At 38.6% G+C, this 21,742-nt stretch overlaps 2 protein-coding genes across 2 annotated transcripts in view; one reads left to right on the forward strand and one right to left on the reverse strand.

Annotated features, from left to right (window-relative positions):
• Window positions 1–3,867: 3,867 nt before the first annotated feature.
• On the reverse strand, window positions 3,868–15,353 carry CRIPT (CXXC repeat containing interactor of PDZ3 domain). The gene is made up of 5 exons (XM_005895615.3): window positions 15,205–15,353; window positions 12,952–13,017; window positions 8,834–8,888; window positions 5,584–5,687; window positions 3,868–5,255 (listed from the first exon to the last, which is right to left on the reverse strand). The coding sequence occupies exons 1-5, from the start codon at window positions 15,218–15,220 to the stop codon at window positions 5,191–5,193; spliced, it is 306 nt and encodes a 101-aa protein (XP_005895677.1). The 5' UTR covers window positions 15,221–15,353; the 3' UTR covers window positions 3,868–5,190.
• A 108-nt stretch (window positions 15,354–15,461) lies between these two features.
• The window catches only part of PIGF (phosphatidylinositol glycan anchor biosynthesis class F), a 31,854-nt gene continuing 25,573 nt past the window's right edge, over window positions 15,462–21,742 (forward strand). Inside the window, exons 1-4 of the mRNA XM_005895612.2 lie at window positions 15,462–15,557; window positions 17,745–17,993; window positions 19,371–19,462; window positions 21,463–21,579. Coding sequence (XP_005895674.1) covers window positions 17,766–17,993; window positions 19,371–19,462; window positions 21,463–21,579 — 437 coding nt within the window. The 5' untranslated portion in view covers window positions 15,462–15,557; window positions 17,745–17,765. The remainder of the gene's footprint in view (window positions 15,558–17,744; window positions 17,994–19,370; window positions 19,463–21,462; window positions 21,580–21,742) is intronic.

A 21,742-nucleotide genomic window follows, 5' to 3' on the forward strand; every position in this document is an offset into this window, starting at 1 on the left:
ATTAAAACAAATGAGAGTAACAGAGGAATAAAATAGGAATTTATGAGTTCATACTAAAAGAAGCGAGAAAAGGAATCTTTTCCTTATAGTAGAATGCCAACTAATAAATGTGGGGGAATGACAGAACTGGAAAACCATCATTTGGCAGCCATCAGAGTAACAATTCAGCCAAGAAGCATCACTAGATGCTAAACTTAGCGTATGAAAGTTTGCTGAGAAACAGAATATTTACAGTCTCAAAGTATCTCCCCACAAAATGCTTGCTAACTTAAAAGAAAAAAATTAGAAACTTTACAGTGTAAAAATCTAGCAGATACGACCAAAAATAAGTGATCAAAATGAACAGCTTGTGATGGAACAACCAATACCATGATTCGGTGCACTCAAAAGGACACAGTGCCACTTCTATGATATTCTTGCCAAAAAGACATAAGCTCAATTTAATCACAAACAAACATCGGAAAAATCTCAAATTAAGGGACACTTCATATACGTAAGTAGTCTATGTTTTTCACGCCCTTGACATTTCTGAGAGACAGACTGAAGAAGTGCTCCAGACTGAAGGAGACTAGAGACTTGACAATTAAATGGAATGTGTTATTCTGGATTGAATCCTGGACCAATTCTCCCGGCCATTACTGGAACAACCAGTGAAATGTGGAAAATATTAGATACGCTGTATTAATGCGAATTTTCTGATTTTGATAATTATGCTGTGGTTATGTAAGAAAATATCCTTATTCTTAGAGAATACACATTTAAGTTATTTGGGGTAAAGAGGAATCACCTGTAAGTAATATTCAAGTGATCAGAAAAAAAGCATTTATTCTACACTTATGATAAATAGACAAAGGGAAACCTTTTCTTTAGAGTAGTATGACAACTAATTAATATAGAAAGAATAATGCAGGTAGAAAAATCACAATTTGGTAAACATCACAGTAAAAATTTATTCAGACAAAAATCATCAAAAGATGCTAAATCTAGGAGGGGAAGGTTTGACAAGGAATAGAACATCAATCAACCTGGTCTCAAAGTTTCTCCTCACAAATTATCTACTAATTGCAAAAGTTAAAACAGGAACTTAACGATACAGTGGAGAAACTGGACAACATCTTACTCAAGTGATAAAATTAACATCACCAATAAGAGGCGAGGGGACATTCTGAGAGCCTAGACATGACACTGAGAGGACACATCAGTCACAGGATTTCAGCCCATACTGCATAATCCAAATCTAACCATAAGGAAGAATCAGAAAAACCCAAACTGAAGGATAACCTATACTTTAACTGTCCTGTATTCTCCAAACAAATACTATAAAAGACAAAGAAAGGCTGAAGAACTGGTCCAGATTAGAGTCATGATAATCTAACATATGATCCTGGGTTAGATCCTGTAGCAGTAAAAAAATTTACCAATGGGACAACAAAACGGAACTGGAACAAGATTAGATGAAAATATTAATGTTAAATTCCTGAATTTGATAACCATACTTTACATGCTTATTCATATGAAGTACTGCTGCTGCTAAGTCACTTCAGTCATGTCCGACTCTGTGCGACCCTATAGACGGCAGCCCACCAGGCTCCCCCGTCCCTGGGATTCTCCAGGCAAGAGCACTGGAGTGGGTTGCCGTTTCCTTCTCCGATGCATGAATGTGAAAAGTGAAAGTGCATATGTAGTATTAAAGGGTATGATGTCTGCAATGTATTCATCACGTGGTCAAAAAAATGTGTAAGGAGACAGAAAATGGTAAAGGAAATAGGAGAAACATTAACAATCTGAAGTGCAGAACAATGTATATATTTCTTCTGCTTGAAATTCTCAAGAAATAAATATGTATCTATGCATGTAAATACATATTTCTAGGATATGAAAATTATTATTACTCTCCTGCTCCCCCAGGTAAAGGAATTAGAAGCTAAAAAGTACTAGGTAGTTGGCATGAGGCTGTAAAGGGGTTAAGTCTCTCTTCTGAACCCTTAGTTCTACTCCACAGAGAAAAACCATCAGTGGCCTTCAGATGTTTTCTATTTGTATACATAAACTTCTGCACAAATACGTAAATCTTGTATTATTTTGATGACTGCATATTTTAATGAGTGAAAGTACTTAAGAAGTGTTCTGTTGGTATTTGTTTCTGACATACATACATTAAATACAATCTGAGATTAAAAAAATGTTATTTAACTTGATAGAGGCTAGATATGATCTTAATCCTGTCATCTTAATGTTATATTTTCTATTTTTTAATTTCTTTAAAAATATTTTACGTTTATGTTTTATTTTGGGACTTTCTTCCTCTTTTAATAACTTCTATTCAATTTATGGCAGTCACATTGTTATTTCAACAATATGAAGGTCTATAACACTTACACTACTCTGAGGTATAACACTGACAAATATCTTCACAGAACAACCTGAGTCTGGCCATTGGATCATTTACATAGAAGGCTAGTCAGGCACGAATAGGAAATATGAGTTGTGGAAATCCACATCCCAGGTGATACCTGAAAAATGTACCTTCCCAAAGCTGACCAATATAGCTTTTAATGGATCTGGGTCACCCTCTTACCCAGGTCCTATTATGTTTCCCTTGTGCTGATTTTAGTTTAAAATCCCAAGCTAAAGCGTGAGAAGATACTTCTTGCCCTCAGAGCTATTGTTATTATATTTTGCAATTATCGCTGTGATATTTCTGGGTAAGGATAAGAACGTATCCTAGGGGGGAAGAAACCTTATAGATAAAATTAAACAGTTAAAACTTTAAATACTTTCCACAGTAATTTTAAAACAAATAAAAATGTGGTATCTATACCATGTGTATCATCACTGTATCTAGTCTACCATTTTATAGTGATACGTATTTATACTGCACTTGGCAATGGGGAATACTTTTCTTGGCCTCCCACAGTAAGCTTGTTTCAAAAGCAGAAGTCCTGTACCTCTGAAGGCAGCGAAAGAAAAGGCTTTGTTTGAAACCTGAAAGTGAACAGACAGCCCAGAAATAAACCCACACACCTATGGCCAATTAATCTTCAACAAAGGAGGCAAAAATATACAATGGAAAAAAGACAATCTCTTCAGCAAGTAGTGTTAAGGGAAAGTTGGACAGCTGCATGTGAATCAATGAAGTTAGAACACATAGAACACACCCTCTCACCATACACAAAAATAAGCTCAAAATGACTTAAACACTTAAGTATAAGACGTGATACTGATACCATAAAACTCCTAAAAGAGAAGGCAGGCAAAACATTCTCTGAAATAAATCGTACCAACGTTTCTGAGGTCAGACTACCAAAGCAATAGAAACAAAAGCAAAATTAAACCAATGGGACCTAATCAAACTTACAAGCTTTTGTATAACAAAGGAAATCATATACAAAATGAAAAGAACCTACAGACTGGGAGAAAATATTTACAAATGATGTGACTGACAAGTGCTTAATTTCCCAAAGACACAAACAGTTCATATAATTCAACACAAAACCCAAACAACCCAATCAAAAAATGGGCAGAAGACCTAGACACTTCTCCAAAGAAGACACATAGATGGCCAACAGACACATGAGAAGATGCTCAACGTCACTAATTATTGGAGAAAAGAAAATCAAAACTACAATGAAGTACCACCTCACACCAGTCAGAAAGGCTATCATTAAAAAAATCTACCAATAACAAACGCTGGAGAGGGTATGGAGAAAAGGGAATCCGCCTACAGTGTTTGTAGGAATATAAGTTGGTACAGTCACTATAGAAAACACTATGAAGGTTCCTCAAAAAACTAAAAATTGAACTAACATATGATCCAGCAATCCAACTCCTGGGCATATATTCAGACAAAACTACAATTCAAAAGACTGACACATACAATGGAATTTATTACTCAGCCATTAAAAGAATGAAATAATGTCCAATTAACATGACGGCCTTAGAAATGACTGTACTAACTGAGGTCAGAAAGACGGATACCATATGATTTCACTTAAAGGCAGAATCTAAAATATGACACAAACAAACCTAAGAAACAGAAGGAGACTCACAGACAGAGAACAACCTTGTGACTGCCAAGGGGGCTGTGGGGTGGGGAGATGGACTGGGAGTTCGGGGTTAGCAGATGCACAGAAGGGATGAGCAACAGGGTCTCACTGCATAGCACAGGGAAGGTATTCAGTATCTTGTGATATAGCATAATGGCAAAGAATTTAAAAAGCAATGCATATAGACGTATACCTGAATCATTCTGTTGTACACAGCAGAAATTAACACAACATTGTAAATCAGCTACACTACAGTTAAAAAAAAACCTCAAAGCAGTCTTTTAGCAGTCTACATTATATATATATTAAAAAAAGAGTCAAAATGTTTGCTTTGTCTATTTATTTTTGGTGGGGGAGGGAAAAGAAGAGGAGGTTAAAAAAATGCTTGGTGTCTGCTTCAAAGCACTTTTCCGAAGAATGGTGATTCATTCACTATACATCATTATGGGTGTACAGTGTTCTTCTGGCTTTCATGATGGCCTGAATTCAAGGTGATATGTGTTTTTCTGAAATCCAGTGTATTTTTTTGGACATATGTGGGTTGTCCCCTGAGTTCCTGTTCTCATATCAAAGGTATTGGCACTTTGGCTTCACAAATGAATAAAAAATAACATAAAAACAACTTTTGTTTAATTTGGGTTTGGGCTAATTTATTTAAGGAACTATTTAACAATAATGGGCTCAGATATTTAAATGCCCTATGATGCTGCCATTAATTAAGGAACTGCTGATCCTAAAACTACACAACCAACAGGGAATGAGGGAAGGATTACAAGTCTGAATGCCAAATTCAAAGCCATATATCAATAACTTCCTTCTTACTTTTGCGCTATCTATAATGTAGAGGGAAAAAGAATAAAAATTATATGAGTAATGATAAATTAAAAAGTGCATACAGAACCAGGAAAATATTTTTGTTAGATTTGTTACTTACTCCAGTTAAATAAGATGTTTGTAAAGAAAAGCTTGAGGCAGAAAACTAGTTACATTGCTGCCGAACTTCTTGACAGCAAAAGAAAGAATACCAGTCTGCTTCCCTGGTTTACTTAAGACATGTTATCTTGTAACTTGAACATCTAAGTTATGCCTTGAAAATTCAAAGCAAAAAGTAAAATCATACAGAAAACCAGAAATTTCAATACATCTAAACAGACGTTTGCTTGTAGTTTTTGGTATCCAAAACCTTTTTCCCACACATAGCGCAGATGCCTAAAACAAACAAACAGAAAACTCACGTAAGCAATCAAGTGTTAACAACAACTAATTATACCAATCAAATATTTAACTAATATCAAGGATTTGGTTTATTTAAGTCACTGCTGAAGGTAAAAAAAAAAAAAAAGTTAAACAGCATCAGAAAAGAGAAAACGAATATACTTTTAACTATGACACGTTCTATATTCTTTGCCTTAGAAGAAAGAGCATTTATCTGACAAATAAGGTTTATGAAGGGCTACTCTTATACTGTGTTATCCAAATCAGTATCAAAAGAGGTACATTTGATATGAATATAAAAGTGGTATTAAGAGAAACTCACCCTTTTTGTAGGCACAGCCCTGGCAATAATGAGAACCCGGCTGGTGTACAGAACTTTTACAAATTCTGCAAGTGGAGAACTTATTCTTTCCATACGGATCAAACCTAGAGATTTTTTTTAAAGAAAGAAAAATATACAATACAATAGAAATACTCTTAAATAACCTCACTTGGCAACAAATGTGATTAAACTATGCCCTCCGGTCCCTCCAACTCTACAATTGATAGGCAGAGCACTCTTCTAACTGGCTACTCTCTTAACATACCTGCACACTTCTGCCCCTTCCATGTAAGCTGTATGCTTATAAAGAGTCATCTGTACTTAATTCCAAACCTGTTTATAATAGTTGTATTTGTCAATCTATTCATGTGGTACAATTAAATATTATGGAAACTCATGAAATGAAGAGTACAAAAAAAGTAACTGATTCTATTAAAAACTAAGTAAATACTTGAGGATGACCAGAAAAGAGTGAATCATTAAAACTGCTACAGCATTAGTCATGGGTAAGAAAACTTAAAAATTGAGAAAAAATTCTAAATGGAAGGACTTGGCACTTGAAAAGTTATCAGTTCTTGAGCTACTTTAAAGATATTGAAAATATATATTCTGGTTATGATTTATATAAGGCAAATGATAAAGCAGACTCATATTCAAAAAGTCTTGTCTCAATGTAAAATGACTGATGAAATATATGTACAGTTATATGGTTTGACTTAAAATAAGGTATGTGTATCTCTTCATGACTACCTAGTTTAGCTGATAATTTCAATTAACTGATGTAAACTTCTTTGGATAAAAAGTTTCTATTAAATGAAAATGTCACCTTACTGTAACTGGAGTGCAAAATAATTTCAGAGGAAATACTTCCCATCAAATTGGCAGTAACTTTTTGTAACTGAACTCACATACTGAACACTAACACTGTTGAGACCTGGTTTCTTCTCTTGGGTACAATACGATAGCTCATTTTCAAAGGTTAATTTTTCTAAATCCAAAAGAATGTCACTTTACTTCCCACAAGGGAAGTTAAGAGTGAACCTGATTCTTCCTTTGAATAACAAGCTCAATTTGTTTGAACTTACAAATCTAGAGATTACTTTTTCTTAGAACTATATATTTTTCTAAAATGTACATTTTAATATCTCAGAAATCTTATGTACACTTCCCAAAGTGAGACATTTAAAATACCCCAAAGTAATAGCTACTTATTAATGTTACCGAAGTAAGTTTGGGAGCATAAAGGAACTAGGACCTAAAACTGTACGCTCTGTAAAAGGAACAACTTGGTCAATAATAACTGAATGATCTTAGAAGACATCAATAGGTCAGTCAACAATACACAATGAGACAATGCACTGAAGTTTAAGTCTATTATGCTATTTTATACTCATTATTTAATAAACACCTTTATGTGTAAGGCACTTTATGTATTAGCAGCTTTATCATTAAAAGCCAAAGATGAACTTGACAAAGCTTCTGTCCTCATCCAGTTGACATTTGTGAGAGGAGATAGACAGTAAGTAAGGAGACAACCACACTTTTAAGACAGTAATACCTGTTGTAGAGAAAATTCAAAGAGGATACTGTGGTGGACAGGAGGGGAAGGAAGAAGGAAGGAAGACATTTGTTTAGATGCTGCTTAGGGACTGTCTCTGAAAAAATGACATTTCAGCTGTGACTCAAGTAACCAGAAGGAGCCAGCTACGTGAGCTCTTAGGGATGAGTTCTAGGAAGAGGGCACAGTAAGCAAAACCTCTTCCAATGAGAGTGTGCTTGGCAAATCTGATTCAAGAGTTGGCTCAGTGGGAAGTCACAGAGGTAGGAGGGGCCAGACCATAAAGGATCCATGAGAACATGGCACAGGGCCTAGATTTTATTCAATGTAAAAAGAAACCCAAGCAAAGGAGTTACATATCCTTTAAGGAACCACGCTGACTATTTTGAGAATGAAGTATAGGGAATCAGAGAGGAAACAGGGAGACAGAAGTTATTACAGTATTCAGTAAGAAATAATGATGGTTTAGAAGAGGGTACTAGCAGTGAGATGAGCAGAAGAAGGTGGATTCAGGTTGCTTTTTGGTAGTAGAGCCATAGAACTCACTAATGGATATGGGAAGTAAATGAAATGAAGAAATCAGTGAGGAATTTTGGTTTGTACAAGTAGATTGAACCCCAGAGCCATGATGAGAAGACTATGATTAGACTGAAGGAAAAAGAGGATAACTGTCAAACATCAAATTAGAAAAGTCAAGGAGGCAACTGGATATATGTCTGGAGTTCAGAAAAGTCATGATGAGATATACACATGGAAGTCATTAACATACAGTTTGAATTTAAAGGTGCTGGACTAAAGTCACTTGAGGAGAGATAGCAAATTTATAAATGGGGAAAAAATGTCTAGGATTGAGTCTACAAGTACTGGATTGAGAAGGAACAGTTAGTGAGTTAAGAGGAAAGGAGAATGTGGTATCTCAAAGCCAAGAGAATAAATAGCTGCAAAAAAAAGAGAGAGAGAGAGACAGCACGCTGTTCAAGGTTAAGAAAGGTAAGAACTGAGAAGTAGCCAACAGTTTCAAAGTTCATGTGTGATCTTGACAAGAGTAGGTTTAGGAGTGTGGTAGAGGCGGAGGCCTGACTACAGTGGCTGAAGGAGTGAATAGAACTTAAGGACACTGAGAAAGTACTCTAGATATGGCTTTTGAAAAGTTCTGCTATAAAAGGAAGCAAGAAAATGGATGGCAGCTGGAAGAATTTATGGGGCTTTTAAAACTGAATATAGTAGAGCATAGTGTCAAAAATTGTTTTTATGGTGGGACACATTTTTATCCCCATTCCTCAGTAAAAAAGCAATGTTCAGGAAAGTTAAGGAACTGTTTTGACTTGCTTAAGGTTCTAGAACTAGACAGTACAACGTCTAGATTCAAATTTATGTCTGACTTTAGAGCTCATGATCTGTCCACATTTGTCTGCTGCCTGTGATTCAGAGAAAAGCTAAGAACTACTAAAAATAAGTACTATTTTCTGGTCAAATTATAAAAATAATACATAATATCTTCATATATTGATACAGTGAAAAGAACAGGGTGAAACCAATAGGATGTAACAGATAGCTTGGTTATACACCCTGGGAAGTACCTAAGTCTATGCTTTATTACAACAGAATGAGGCAAAACAAATTCATTCCAATATACTTAATAGTAAAAAGAGTGGAAATTTATCACTGCTGTACAGATGCTCTTTTACCTACCTTGCTTTTTTTGAGGTCAAAGCCTTATTTTCGTTCAGCTTTCTTCCACCACTTTCTGTATTGAAATATACATACACTTTAGTGGGTTATTTCTACACATTTCACATAATAACATAGCCATGCAACATATAACAATTAGAATGTTCATTTTTTGACTTCTAACCAATCAGTTCAGTTCAGCTGCTCAGTTGTGTCCGACTCTTTGGGACCCCATGGACTGCAGCATGCTAGGCTTCCTTGTCCATCACCAACTCCCAGAGCCTACTCAAACTCATGTCCATCAAGTTTGTGATGCCATCCAACCACTTCATCCTCTGTCGTCCCCTTCTCCTCCTGCCTTCAATCTTTCCCAGTAGTAGGGTCTTTGCAAATGACTCTGTTCTTTGCAATCAGGTGGCCAAAGTAATGGAGTTTCAGCTTCAGCATCAGTCCTTCCAATGAATATTCAGGACTGATCTCCTTTAGGACGGACTGGTTGGATCTCCTTGCAGTCCAAGGGACTCTCAAGAGTCTTCTCCAACACCACAGTTCAAAAGCAACTATTCTTCGGTGCTCAGCTTTCTTTATAGTCCAACTCTCACATCCATACATGACCCCTGGAAAAACCATAGCCTTGACTAGACGGACCTTTGTTGGCAAAGTAACATCTCTGCTTTTTAACAGGCTGTCTAGGTTGGTCATAACTTTTCTTCCAAGGAGTAAGCGTCTTTTAATTTTATGGCTGCCCTCACCATCTGCAGTGATTTTGGAGCCCCCAAAATAAAGTCTCTCACTGTTTCCATTGTTTTCCCATCTATTTCCCATGAAGTGATGGGACCAGATACCATGATCTTAGTTTTCTGAATGTTGAGTTTTAAACCAACTTTTTCACTCTCCTCTTTCACTTTCATCAAGAGACTCTCTAGCTCTTCAGTTTTCGCCGTAAGGGTGGTGTCATCTGCATATCTTAGGTAATTGATATTTCTCCCGGCAATCTTGATTCCACCTTGTGCTTCATCCAGCCCAGTGTTTCTCATGATATAGTCTGTATATGAGTTAAAAAACAGGGTGACAATATACAGCCTTGACGTACTCCTTTCTTGATTTGGAACCAGTCTGTTGTTCCATGTCCAGTTCTATCTGTTGCTTCTTGATCTGTATACAGATTTCTCAAGAGGCAGGTCAGGTGGTCTGGTATTCCCATGTCTAGAAGAACTTTCCAGTTTGTTGTGATCCACACAGTCAAAGGTTTTGGTGTAGTCAATAAAGCAGAAGTAGATGTTTTTCTGGAACTCTCTTGCCTTTTCAATGATCCAACAGATGTTGGTAATCTGATCTCTGGTTCATCTGCCTTTTCTAAAACCAGCTCGAACATCTGGAAGTTCATGGTTCACGTACTGTTGAAGTCTGGCTTGGAGGATCTGGGGCATAACTTTGCTAGCATGTGAGATGAGTGTAATTGTGCAATAGTGTGAACATTCTTTGGCATTGAAATGAAAACTGATCTTTTCCAGTCCTGTGGCCACTGCTGAGTTTTCCAAATTTGCTGGCATATTGAGTGTAGCACTTTCACGGCATCATCTTTTAGGATTTGAAATAGCTCAACTGGAATTCCATCACCTCCACTAGCTTTGTTCATAGTAATGCTTTCTAAGGCCCACATGACTTTGCATTCCAGGATGTCTGGCTCTAGGCGAGTGATCACACCATCGTGGTTATCTGGGTCATGAATATCTTTTTTGTATAGTTTTGTGTATTTATGCCACCTCTTCTTAATATCTTCTGCTTCTGTTAGATCCGTACCATTTCTGTCCTTTATTGTGCCCATCTTTGCTTGAAATGTTCCACTGGTATCTCTAATATTCTTGAAGAGATCTCTAGTCTTTCCCATTCTATTGTTTTCCTCTATTCTTTGCACTGATCACTGAGGAAGGCTTTCTTATCTCTCCTTGCTATTCTTTGGAACTGTGCATTCAAATGGGTATATCTTTCCTTTTCTCCTTTGCTTTAGCTTCTCTTCTTTTCTCAGCTATTTGTAAGGCCTCCTCAGACAGCCATTTTGCCTTTCTTTTTCTTGGGGATGGTCTTGATCACTACCTCCTGTACAATGTCATGAACCTCCGCCCATAGTTCTTCAGGCACTCTATCAGATCTAATCCCTTGAATCTATTTGTCACTTCCACTGTATAATTGTAAGGGTTTTGAGTTAGGTCATACCTGAATGGTCTAGTAGTTTTCCCTATTTTCTTCAATTTAAGTCTGAATTTGGCAATAAGGAGTTCATGATCTGAGCCACAGTCAGCTCCTGGTCTTATTTATAGAGTTTCTCCATCTTTCGCTGCTAAGAATATAGTCAATCTGATTTCGCTATTGACCATCTGGTGATGTCCATGTTTAGTCTTCTCTTATATTGTTGGAAGAGGGTGTTTGCTATGACCAGTGAGTTCTCTTGGCAAAACTGTTAACCTTTGACCTGCTTTGTTTTGTACCTCAAAGCCAAATTTGCCTGTTACTCCAGGTGTTTCTTAACTTCCTACTTTTGCATTCCAGTCCCCTATAATGAAAAGGACATCTTTTTTGAGTGTTAGTTCTAGAAGGTCTTGTAGGTCTTCATAGAACCTATAGCTTGTTCAGCATTACTGGTTGGGGCACAGACCTGGATTACTGTGATACTGAACGGTTTGCCTTGGAAACGAACAGAGATCATTCTGTTGTTTTTGAGATTGCTTCCAAGTACTGCATTTTGGACTCTTTTGTTGACTATGATGGCTACTCCATTTTTTGTAAGGGATTCTTGCCCACAGTAGTAGATATCATGGTCATCTGAGTTAAATTCACCCATTCCAGTCCATTTTAGTTCACTGATTCATAAAATGTTGATGTTCACTCTTGCCATCTCCTGTTTGACCACTTTCAGTTTGTCTTGATTCACGGACCTAACATTCGGGTAGACTAGCCTATATCAACATTTTCAAAAATCTTCATTTAAAAGCCAGGTTTTAAAGACACTACTTAAAAATAAAACAATTTTTTACTAGGAGAATAAAATTTGAATAAAAGGCAATCATTATAGGAATTCCCTGGCAGTCCATGGCTAAGACTTTGTCCTTTCACTGTCAAGGGGGTGGATTCGATCCCTAATCAGGGAACTATGATCCTGCAAGCTTCACAGCATGGTTGGGGATGGGGGGCAGGGTGTGGTAGTGGGAAAAAAGCAATCATCTTATTCCTCAGACTCAGTGTAGGACTTTGGAAATGGGTCTATATTTACTCTATCTAATGTAAAATCCAGACGCCACTACTTTACTGCCAGTGACACTGAATAGTGAAAATATTTCTTTTTGTTCCCTCTGAAAAAATCCTCACTGTATTTAATGATTATGATGGTGAAAACATTTAAATAATTTGTTCAAGAATATAAAAATCAGGTGAGGCTTTCAATACTAACCCTATGTAAGCTTAATCAAATGAGAGTTGGACTGTGAAGAAGGCTGAGCGGCGAAGAATTGATGCTTTTGAACTGTGGTGTTGGAGAAGACTCTCGAGAGTCCCTTGGACTGCAAGGAGATCCAACCAGTCCATTCTAAAGGAGATCAGCCCTGGGATTTCTTTGCAAGGAATGATGCTAAAGCTGAAACTCCAGTACTTTGGCCACCTCATGCGAAGAGTTGACTCATTGGAAAAGACTGATGCTGGGAGGGATTGGGGACAGGAGGAGAAGGGGATGACAGAGGATGAGATGGCTGGATGGCATTACTGACTTGATGGACATGAGTCTGAGTGAACTCGGGAGTTGGTGATAGACAGGGAGGCCTGGCATGCTGTGATTCGTGGGGTTGCAAAGAGTCGGACACGACTGAGCAACTGATCTGATCTGATCTGATGATGCACTTGTTGCTTAAAATTCATTTAATTATTTTGCTATTTCCTTTCTACCAAATCAGGAACCCTGACACATCACTGAAAGAATGAAATAGAAGAATATATTAAACTGTTGGGAGATCTAGTATTCTTTAATGTTTAATAAATAAAGTATGTTGTACATATAACAATATTTCATTTTACAAATAATGTGAAAATGAAAACATTATTCACAGGAAGTATCTGATTCAATATCTATGTTCTAAAAGGAAAAATACCTGTGGTATTCCTTGCACCATCTTTCCATGTATCTGGAGTAATAACAGTACCAAGTTTCTTTTCACCTGTTATAAAAAGATAGTAAAAACAAGGGGGATTAGTGTTTACTATCTAATAAATACACTACATTGTGCCTAAAGTTCACAATGGTATCACCAGTCATAATATGTACAAGCTTGTTCATGTTGGGGTCAGGGCCACTAAACTGAGACTTAAGATATTAACTGTGGGCAATGGATAACTGACTCTCAAGTCAAATTTGTGGATAACAGGATGGCTTATAATAGGCTTCCTCTGTACGTGTATAAACAAATCTAATAAATCTATTCATTCCGTAAATATTTACTAAGCATCTCTGATGTATAAGCCATTGTACAAAGTACAGAGAAAAGTAAAATGAATTAGATAAAGGTCTAGATTTCAAGGAGTTTATAGCACACTCATTTCCCTAACAGTAGTCCTTAGTCTGAGTCCCACAGGTAGGCCACAGACGATATATGAATAAGACAAAACCATACACAAACTTTTTGTATATTCATTTTTAAGCAGACTATACTAAGTCCATAGCTTTCATCACATTCTCAAAGGGCTCAGAGAACCACCCCCAAAAGTTAAGAACTATTCAACTAAAATATAAGCTGGAAAATAAGCAGTATAACAATTCAGAATTGTAGTATTAGGAGAAATCCCATGGAAGAAAAAATAACCTTGATCAGGGAAATCCAGGAAACCTTTGTGGGGAAGGCAATAGAGAGGGTTAGTGGCAATAGGACTGGTAAGAGGAGAAAAGAGGATGAAGGTAACCTGATAAACAACACATCCGGGGGAAAAGCATGAAAAACTCAGGTCAGGCATACGAAACAGTTTGGTTTGGCTGAACTGCAGAAAATAAGGGTTAGTGAAAATGAAGTTTAAAATGTAAGCTGAGGCTGTATTGTGGAGGGTCCTCCCGAATGCCAGGCACCAAATATAAAAACACCAAATTATTTTCTGTACTCTGAGAATTTAACAAAGAAACCATCCATGGTCATTCTTTCACCTAATATAAAAACTCTGATTCAAACTCACAGGCATTTGTGTTCAAAGTTTTATATACTATGGGGATATAAACAAAACGGATCATGTTAATTATCACGATATGAGGACTTGAATCTTTTTTACAGAAGAGTCAGACATACCTAACGGTACGAAAAAGGTATTTGAGGATATGACAGCTCTTTTCAAAGCTATAACCAGTTTGTGACGTCAAAAATCATATTTTCTAGAACTGTCAAGGGTTAGCGTTAGAGTCACCGAATGGCAACTATAAGGAGGAAAGTGTTAGTCGCTCAGTCCTGTCTGACTCTTTGCGACCTCATGGACTGTAACCTGCCAGGCTGCTCTGTCCATCGAATTCTCCAGGGAAGAATACCGGAGTGGGTTGCCATTCTTTCTCCAGGTGATCTTCCGGACCGCGGGACGGAACCCGGGTCTACCTGCACTGCAGGCAGATTCTATAGATTCTGAGCCATCAGGGAAGTCCATAAGGAGGAAGGACTTCTCTAAAAGCCAGTGAAAACTATAGGGACTTCTTTGAAGATGGTAAGATTCTCCTAGGCCCGTGCCTCTGTACTCTAGGCATTCATGCAAAGAGCACTTAATCATTGGGTGGGATCCTCATTTAGGCTTGTTAGATAAAGCACAGGACACCCAGTGAGATTTAAATTTCAGATAAACAAAGAATACTTTTTCAGTAAAGAATGTCGTAAAAGTGCGTGCTTTGGGACAAAGCACTTAAGAGTAGTAAGGAGCAGCAAACAGGGCCAAGTCTCAAATACTGCATAGGACATATTCACACTAAAAGTTATTCGTTGTTTACCTGAAATTCAAATTTATCTGGGCGTCCGGTACTTTTATTTGCTAAATCCAGCAACTCCAGATGTTGTGGAAGTGATTTTTAAGATCCATTCCAACCCTGAGGGTCTGTGAAGCGAGGGAGCCTGTCAAGAAGCAGTACAGGATGATAGCCGGGGTCAAGGGGAAGCAACCGACATAGACAAAACGGGGGCAAAACTGAGACCACCCCGAATCCAACAGATACAGGACTATACGGTCATTGGGGAGGGGCCGGAATGGTCAAATAGCAAGACAGAAGGACAGAGACTAGAATCAGAGGCCTGTGGCCGAAGGAAAAACAAAGGGCAGAGTTTCCGGGGAGTTCGAATTAGGGTCTCCCAGCCTCTTTCTCCCAGAGAAAAGTCTCCTTAACTCACATTTTTCGCACACCATCCTTTCGCGATGATACCCTCAGCCGCAGAACAAGCAGCAGCTGGAAGATATCAACACTACAGCCAAGAAAGAACTCCCCTTCCGGGTTACTAAAACCCACTTCCGGCCCCACGGCCCTTCGCCCCGCCTATCCTGCACCTGGAAAGCAGCGGGAGCAATAAACGCGAGCGAGAAGGCGGGGCTGGCTTCTTGGTCCGCCCCTCCACTTCTGCGATTGGCTGTGAGGCCTTGGGTCTCCGCCCCACAGGCTGCGCCTGCGCGAGGCTCAGGGCAGTGAGTGGCACCTGATGGTGGGCGGTAGTAACCCTCGCTTCCGTTCGGCGGGCGAGAGAGATAGGTAAGCCCAGCCGAACGCCCTCGCATGTGAGCTTCCCGAGGCTGCAAGCCACTTTCGCCAACTGCCCAACTGGCCGGAAATCTCTGTCCCCGGCCAGTTGGCGCCTGCCTGCCCCTCGAGCGCCGCCCTTCCGGCGTTACCCAAGGGTTGCCGTGATGGACTGGCCTCTTTCAGATACGTCTTTCTGTGTCTGTACCTCTGTTTCTGTTGGTCTCCACGTCTGTGTTCTTTGATTATGCTTCTCAGCTCGTCCCTCGCTGCCCACACTCCGGTCGGCTGAGACGGGCTTAGGCAGAGTCCAGAGCAATACAATTTGGGATGAAGCTGCAGGTTCATGTCCCGCCAAGGCTCCTGTAGGAGTCGCTCAGAAGGGCCTTCTCTACCTCTGCAAGGCTTGAGGGCCTGGGTCAGGTCTGACTGCGGATGCCGGGTTCCTGGCCACCTGAGAGGGCACCTGACCAGAGTCGTCCTCGGCTGGCCAGGACCTAACACAGGGCTGGTTTCTCAGAGGGGCAGCACTGGACCAACTCTTTGTTCATTCACTCATTCCGCAAGCTATCTAAGTTTGGGTACCGCTCACTGTTTTAGGTCCAGATCTGCTTGGTCAGTCGGGATTCTGAGGGTGGCCCAGAAAAATATCTGAAGGGTTGTCTATTGAGAGAATATATTCTTTTTTTTTTTTTTTTTTGAGAATATATTCTAGATCTCCCTCCCCGGCCCTCAGCTGAGCGTAGCACCTGTGAGAAACATTTCCTTTCTTGCCATTCATTCGCTTTTCGACCCCCTTGGTGCGTATATATCAGCGAGGCTAGGTTTTGAAATGGCTTTATCACTTGAGAGCTTGAGACCTTGGAGTATTTCTTAATCTGTTTTAGCCTGTTTCCTTATCAGTAAAGTAGTAATATTTGCCTTTGAAAAGTATAGATGTGAATTAATGAGAACGTTGGGATAAGGTGTGGATTCGCCCTTTTGCCCTGGTGGGTGTCCTGTGTGTATCTATAAAATATATACATATGCATATATATATGTGTGTGTGTGTGTGTACATATATATATATATATATGTAGGCTTCCCTGGTGGCTCAGCGGTAGGTAGAGTGCTCACTCAGTCCTGTTCGACTCTGCGACCCTGTGGACTATAGCCCGCCATGTTGCTCTATCCATGGGATTTTCTGGGCAAGAATACTGGAGTGGGTTGCCATTTCCTTTTCCACAGTGCCTGCAAAGCAGGAAACTCAGGAGACCTGAGTTCGATTCTGGCCGGAACAATTCCTTGGACAGACGGGCCTGGCAGGCTACAGTCTATAGGGTCGCAAAGAATCGGACACGACTGCGTGAATGAGCACGTTGTCCATATCTATATGTATGTTCATGTAAGTTTTTCTGGACTGTTCACCACAGTGTAACCTGTGGACTGTTACTTTAATAAACGCCTTACTTAACATCAGTCCATACCATGTATAAGCTCTCTGTTAGGTAATCTGTAAATATGTACATACATCAAATATGTGTTTTATAGAAAGAAAGTAGGTATTTTTCTTCCTTTCATTCATACCCTGCTTTTGGTTGGAATCTGGCGTCTGTAACGGACATTGCCATTTTGGTATTTTTGCAGCACTGGGATTCCTTGGTTTAGCATAATGTTCTTTGAAAGCTCTTAATAACACTGGCTGCCATTTGAGTATTCCAGTGTGTACCTGGTGTTACTTGGCATTTGCTAGAAAATGTGAACTTCTGTGACGTTAGACAAAGGTCTGTAATGGTAAAAAATGCCAACAGTCCAGCCAAAGTGTATTATGGGGTTCCTAGAATGCATAGCCTATAATTCCAAAAGGGCAAGTTATTAACCTATGTCCTTTGTTTTCACCTCTGATTTTGGCAAAGAAAAAAAGGAAAAGTACAATGGATTGCTTAAACAGTCCTAGCATATGAGCATGTTGCAGAAACTAAACACAAATATTTAAGAAATTAGTTAATGTGTCCTTTTTTAGGCTGTGAGAACAGTTTGTACCATATTAGTCTACATGTATATTTCCAGATATGCATCTCCCTGTGCTCTAGCACTTAGACATTTTTGCCCATAGAAAACTGACTTTGGTTCATGGCTTATTTTTAGATGTCTAAGCATTTAGGACAATGCAAAAAGTCATTATTGTCTATGCTCTTTTCTTAATTTGTTTTTCATTAGATAGCCACTCAAGAAAACACCATGAAAGATACTGACATCAAGAAACTACTGTATACCCATCTTTTATGCATATTTTCAATTATCCTAAGCATCTTCATTCCATCATTCTTCTTGGAGAACTTCTCAATATTGGAGACACACTTGACATGGTTATGCATCTGTTCTGTTTCTGTAACTGCCGTCAATTTAGTATTGTATTTAGTAGTGAAACCAAATGTGTCTTCTAAAAGAAGTTCATTATCATACAAGGTAAGGCTTTATTTCTTGATAAATGATTTTCAGATGTAGGTAATTTTTCTTTTACTTGAAGGATAAAGTATTAGTCAAGCATTTATTAGGCTATTTACAGTGAATAAAGAAGCTGATATTTTCACCCCCAAATCAGTAGTGTATTGCTTGCTGAAAGATTGTCCATTATGTTTGATAGATTCTTGCCATGAGTTCATTGGATATCATAGCATTGTGAACCTATATAGTCATGTTTTATGTCATCCTAAAACATGATGAAGATAAAAACATGTAGCAATTGCACCTTTAATCTTTATAAGACATTTCAGTTTATTTTCATGCATCTTTTGCATTTCTGAAAGACACAATGGGTTTTTTAGACATTATAAAATAAACCACCTTGGTAGCTCTTGTTTCAAACATGGCCTTCCTTGACTAAATAGTAGTTGAAGTTTCAGATATTGGAATCTATTTTCTGGAATATTTATTACAGTGTAACACAACTATTATTTGAAAAGTCCTCACTGAACATTATTCAGTACTATATGTATGCTATTAGGTAATTTAAAACATGTTTACTGCCCTTTGATATAAGAAGCTCAGTGTGTGTTTTACCGTTAGATCTTCTTGAAGTCAAGTAGGTCCCACACACTGATTTTCAAACATGCAGGCCTTTTTTATAATAACATAAATATGATTCGGGGAATTATTTAATATTGTAATTTTTTGTCCAGTTTTTCTAGGAATTTTGTTTTAAAATGAAAAAGATTTATTATAGTTGTTATTTTCTATAAATATTTCACGTGTAACATTATCACACAATAAGGACTATTTGTTTTTTGTGTATCCTAGCACTCTTATTGGTAAATATTTCGTAAATACTGCGTAACAGCATAATTCAGTACTCTTGCCTGGAAAATCCCATGGACGGAGGAGCCTGGTGGGCTGCAGTCCATGGGGTCGCTAAGAGTCGGGCACGACTGAGCGACTTCACTTTCACTTTTCACTTTCATGCATTGGAGAAGGAAATGGCAACCCACTCCAGTATTCTTGCCTGGAGAATCCCAGGGACAGAGTAGCCTAGTGGGCTGCCGTCTATGGGGTCGCACAGAGTCGGACATGACTGAAGTGACTTAGCAGCAGCAGCAGCAGAGGAACAAAAATGTTTTCTGACTCTGCTGTTGGTTAGGTGTGTGGAATATGGAGGTCGATTCTTATCTTTTAGGCTTTTTAGAAGTGTTGTGCAAAGCATATGTGATCTGACTTCAGGAGCAAATCCAAAGAATAGTCCCCTGTACCACTCAGTGTGGGACCAAGTTGTATTTGTAGATAAAATTCAAAGTATCTGCTGTCCTTCAGGCACTCTTGATTCTTTAAATTGTTCATTTCTTTTTTTAGGTAACCAGATTTTTGAAATGCTGTATCTACTTTCTTACGTCTTGTTTCTTCTTTCATGTAATTTTTGTTCTGTATGGAGCACCACTAATAGAGTAAGTCTGAAATGTGTACCTTAAGCCAATTATATTTTAAAACAGTCATTGGTAAAACCAAATGCTGATTCTGTTGGTGATTAGAGAAATAAAATGGTGTGTTCCGTTAATGGATCACAGAAGGATACTGAAATCATTGCCTTTCCTTGCCAGTGTTATTTATTTTTTTTAAAGACAGTGAAATAACTTAATTCACTAAATGCTCCTATTATCTAGCCTTCTGTTACCCAGTTGCCTGAGGAGGGACGTACATGAGAAATTGTCATATACCAGTAAGTGTATGATACTGGTAATCATAAGTCCTTAGAACCTCTAAGGAAACTGATTATAATGATACATGTAAATTAGTTATAAACAGCATATCAGTTCGGTCAGTTCAGTCACTCAGTCGTGTCTGACTCGTTGCAACCCCATGAATCGCAGCACACCAGGCCTCCCTGTCCATCACCAACTCCCAGAGTTCACTCAGACTCACGTCCATCGAGTCAGTGATGCCATCCAGCCATCTCATCCTCTGTCGTCCCCTTCTCCTCCTGCCCCCAATCCCTCCCAGCATCAGAGTCTTTTCCAATGAGTCAACTCTTCGCATGAGGTGGCCAAAGTACTGGAGTTTCAGCTTTAGCATCATTCCTTCCAAAGAAATCCCAGGGCTAATGTCCTTCAGAATGGACTGGCTGGATCTCCTTGCAGTCCAAGGGACTCTCAAGAGTCTTCTCCAACACCACAGTTCAAAAGCATCAATTCTTGGTGCTCAGCCTTCTTCACAGTCCAACTCTCACATCCATACATAACCACAGGAAAAACCATAGCCTTGACTAGATGGACCTTTGTTGGCAAAATAAACAGCGTATCAGTTCCTAGTAAATGTGATTCTAAACTGCTCAAAAAGTTTGTTTTCTTAAAAGTCAGTAGATTGCTGTATTGGAGAAGGCAGTGGCACCCTGCTTCAGTACTCTTGCCTGGAAAATCCCATGGATGGAGGAGCCTGGTAGACTGCAGCCCATGGGGTTGCTAAGAGTCGGACATGACTGAGCGACTTCACTTTCACTCTTCACTTTCATGCATTGGAGAAGGAAATGGCAACCCACTCCAGTGTTCTTGGCTGGAGAATCCCAGGGTTGGGGGAGCCTGGTGGGCTGCCATCTATGGAGTCGCACAGAGTCAGACACGACTGAAGTGACTTAGCAGCAACAGCAGCAGCAGCAGCTTGCTGTATTTAATTACATAATAAGCTAATGTTTATAGTTGAAAGGTAAAATTTGACTAAATACCTTTTCTAAACTGAAAAATTTTTAATTAGGGAAAGGCAGATTCTTGAATATGTGTTATGCACACAGTAGTTGAAGAAAGTTCAGCTTAGCAGTGATAAATGATCATGGTGAAATGAGTGATGTAATACACATACACACACATAGCTGTGTGTGTATATATTTGTGTGTGTGTATATCTGGTTATATGTACACACAATAAGTTAATAGGCAGTTATTTTCTAGAGAGGGGACAAGCCCTTGGTAACAGGAAATGGTAGTTTTCTGTCTAATCCATTTAGAGTAGAGTGGATGTCTGGAGCAGTGGTTCTCCAAGTGAGGTTCTAAAACCAACAGCATCAGCATTTTATCAAAATGCAAATTCTCAGGCCTTAGAAACTAGTTTACTAGTTCTTCATATGGTTCCAGTATAAGCTAAATTGAACCACTGGTTGCATAGAAAGTTCCAGAGACTATTGAGGAAAAAGTTAATGATCTAGAAGTGGGTTTTCTTGCAATGGACAGTTTCAGTGTCAAAGGGCATTTAACACTTCTGAATTCTATAGTTAAAGCCACATATCTGCTAGATTGTTTTTTATAGTTTGCATTTCATTAGTAACATTTTTTATAGTCATCATTTTGGTAAGACAGTAGGTTTATATTATTAAATCTGTTTAAATAAAAATGACACAAAATGTGTCCATGCACGTTTAACAGTTCTTAAAAAGTTAATGAAGGTTTCCTTTTTTCTAGGTTGGCTTTGGAAACATTTTCACTTGCGGTTATTTTGTCCACTTTTACTACCATACCTTGTTTATGTTTGTTAGGACCAAACTTCAAAGCCTGGCTAAGAATTTTCAGTAGAAATGGGTAAGTTTTAATTTTATATTCTAGAGATGTTTGAAGTATTAAAAAAACTGACTAGTTAGTATTAAAAAACTAACGAGGTCCTTTTCTATTCGGGGCAACTGTTTCTCAGCCCTGGATGGTTCCCAGAGATGCCTTCCGGGCCCACTGCAGCTGGGGACTGGGA

The sequence above is a fragment of the Bos mutus genome, chromosome 11 (assembly GCF_027580195.1).
Source record: "Bos mutus isolate GX-2022 chromosome 11, NWIPB_WYAK_1.1, whole genome shotgun sequence".
In the NCBI taxonomy this organism is placed as follows: Eukaryota; Metazoa; Chordata; class Mammalia; order Artiodactyla; family Bovidae; genus Bos; species Bos mutus.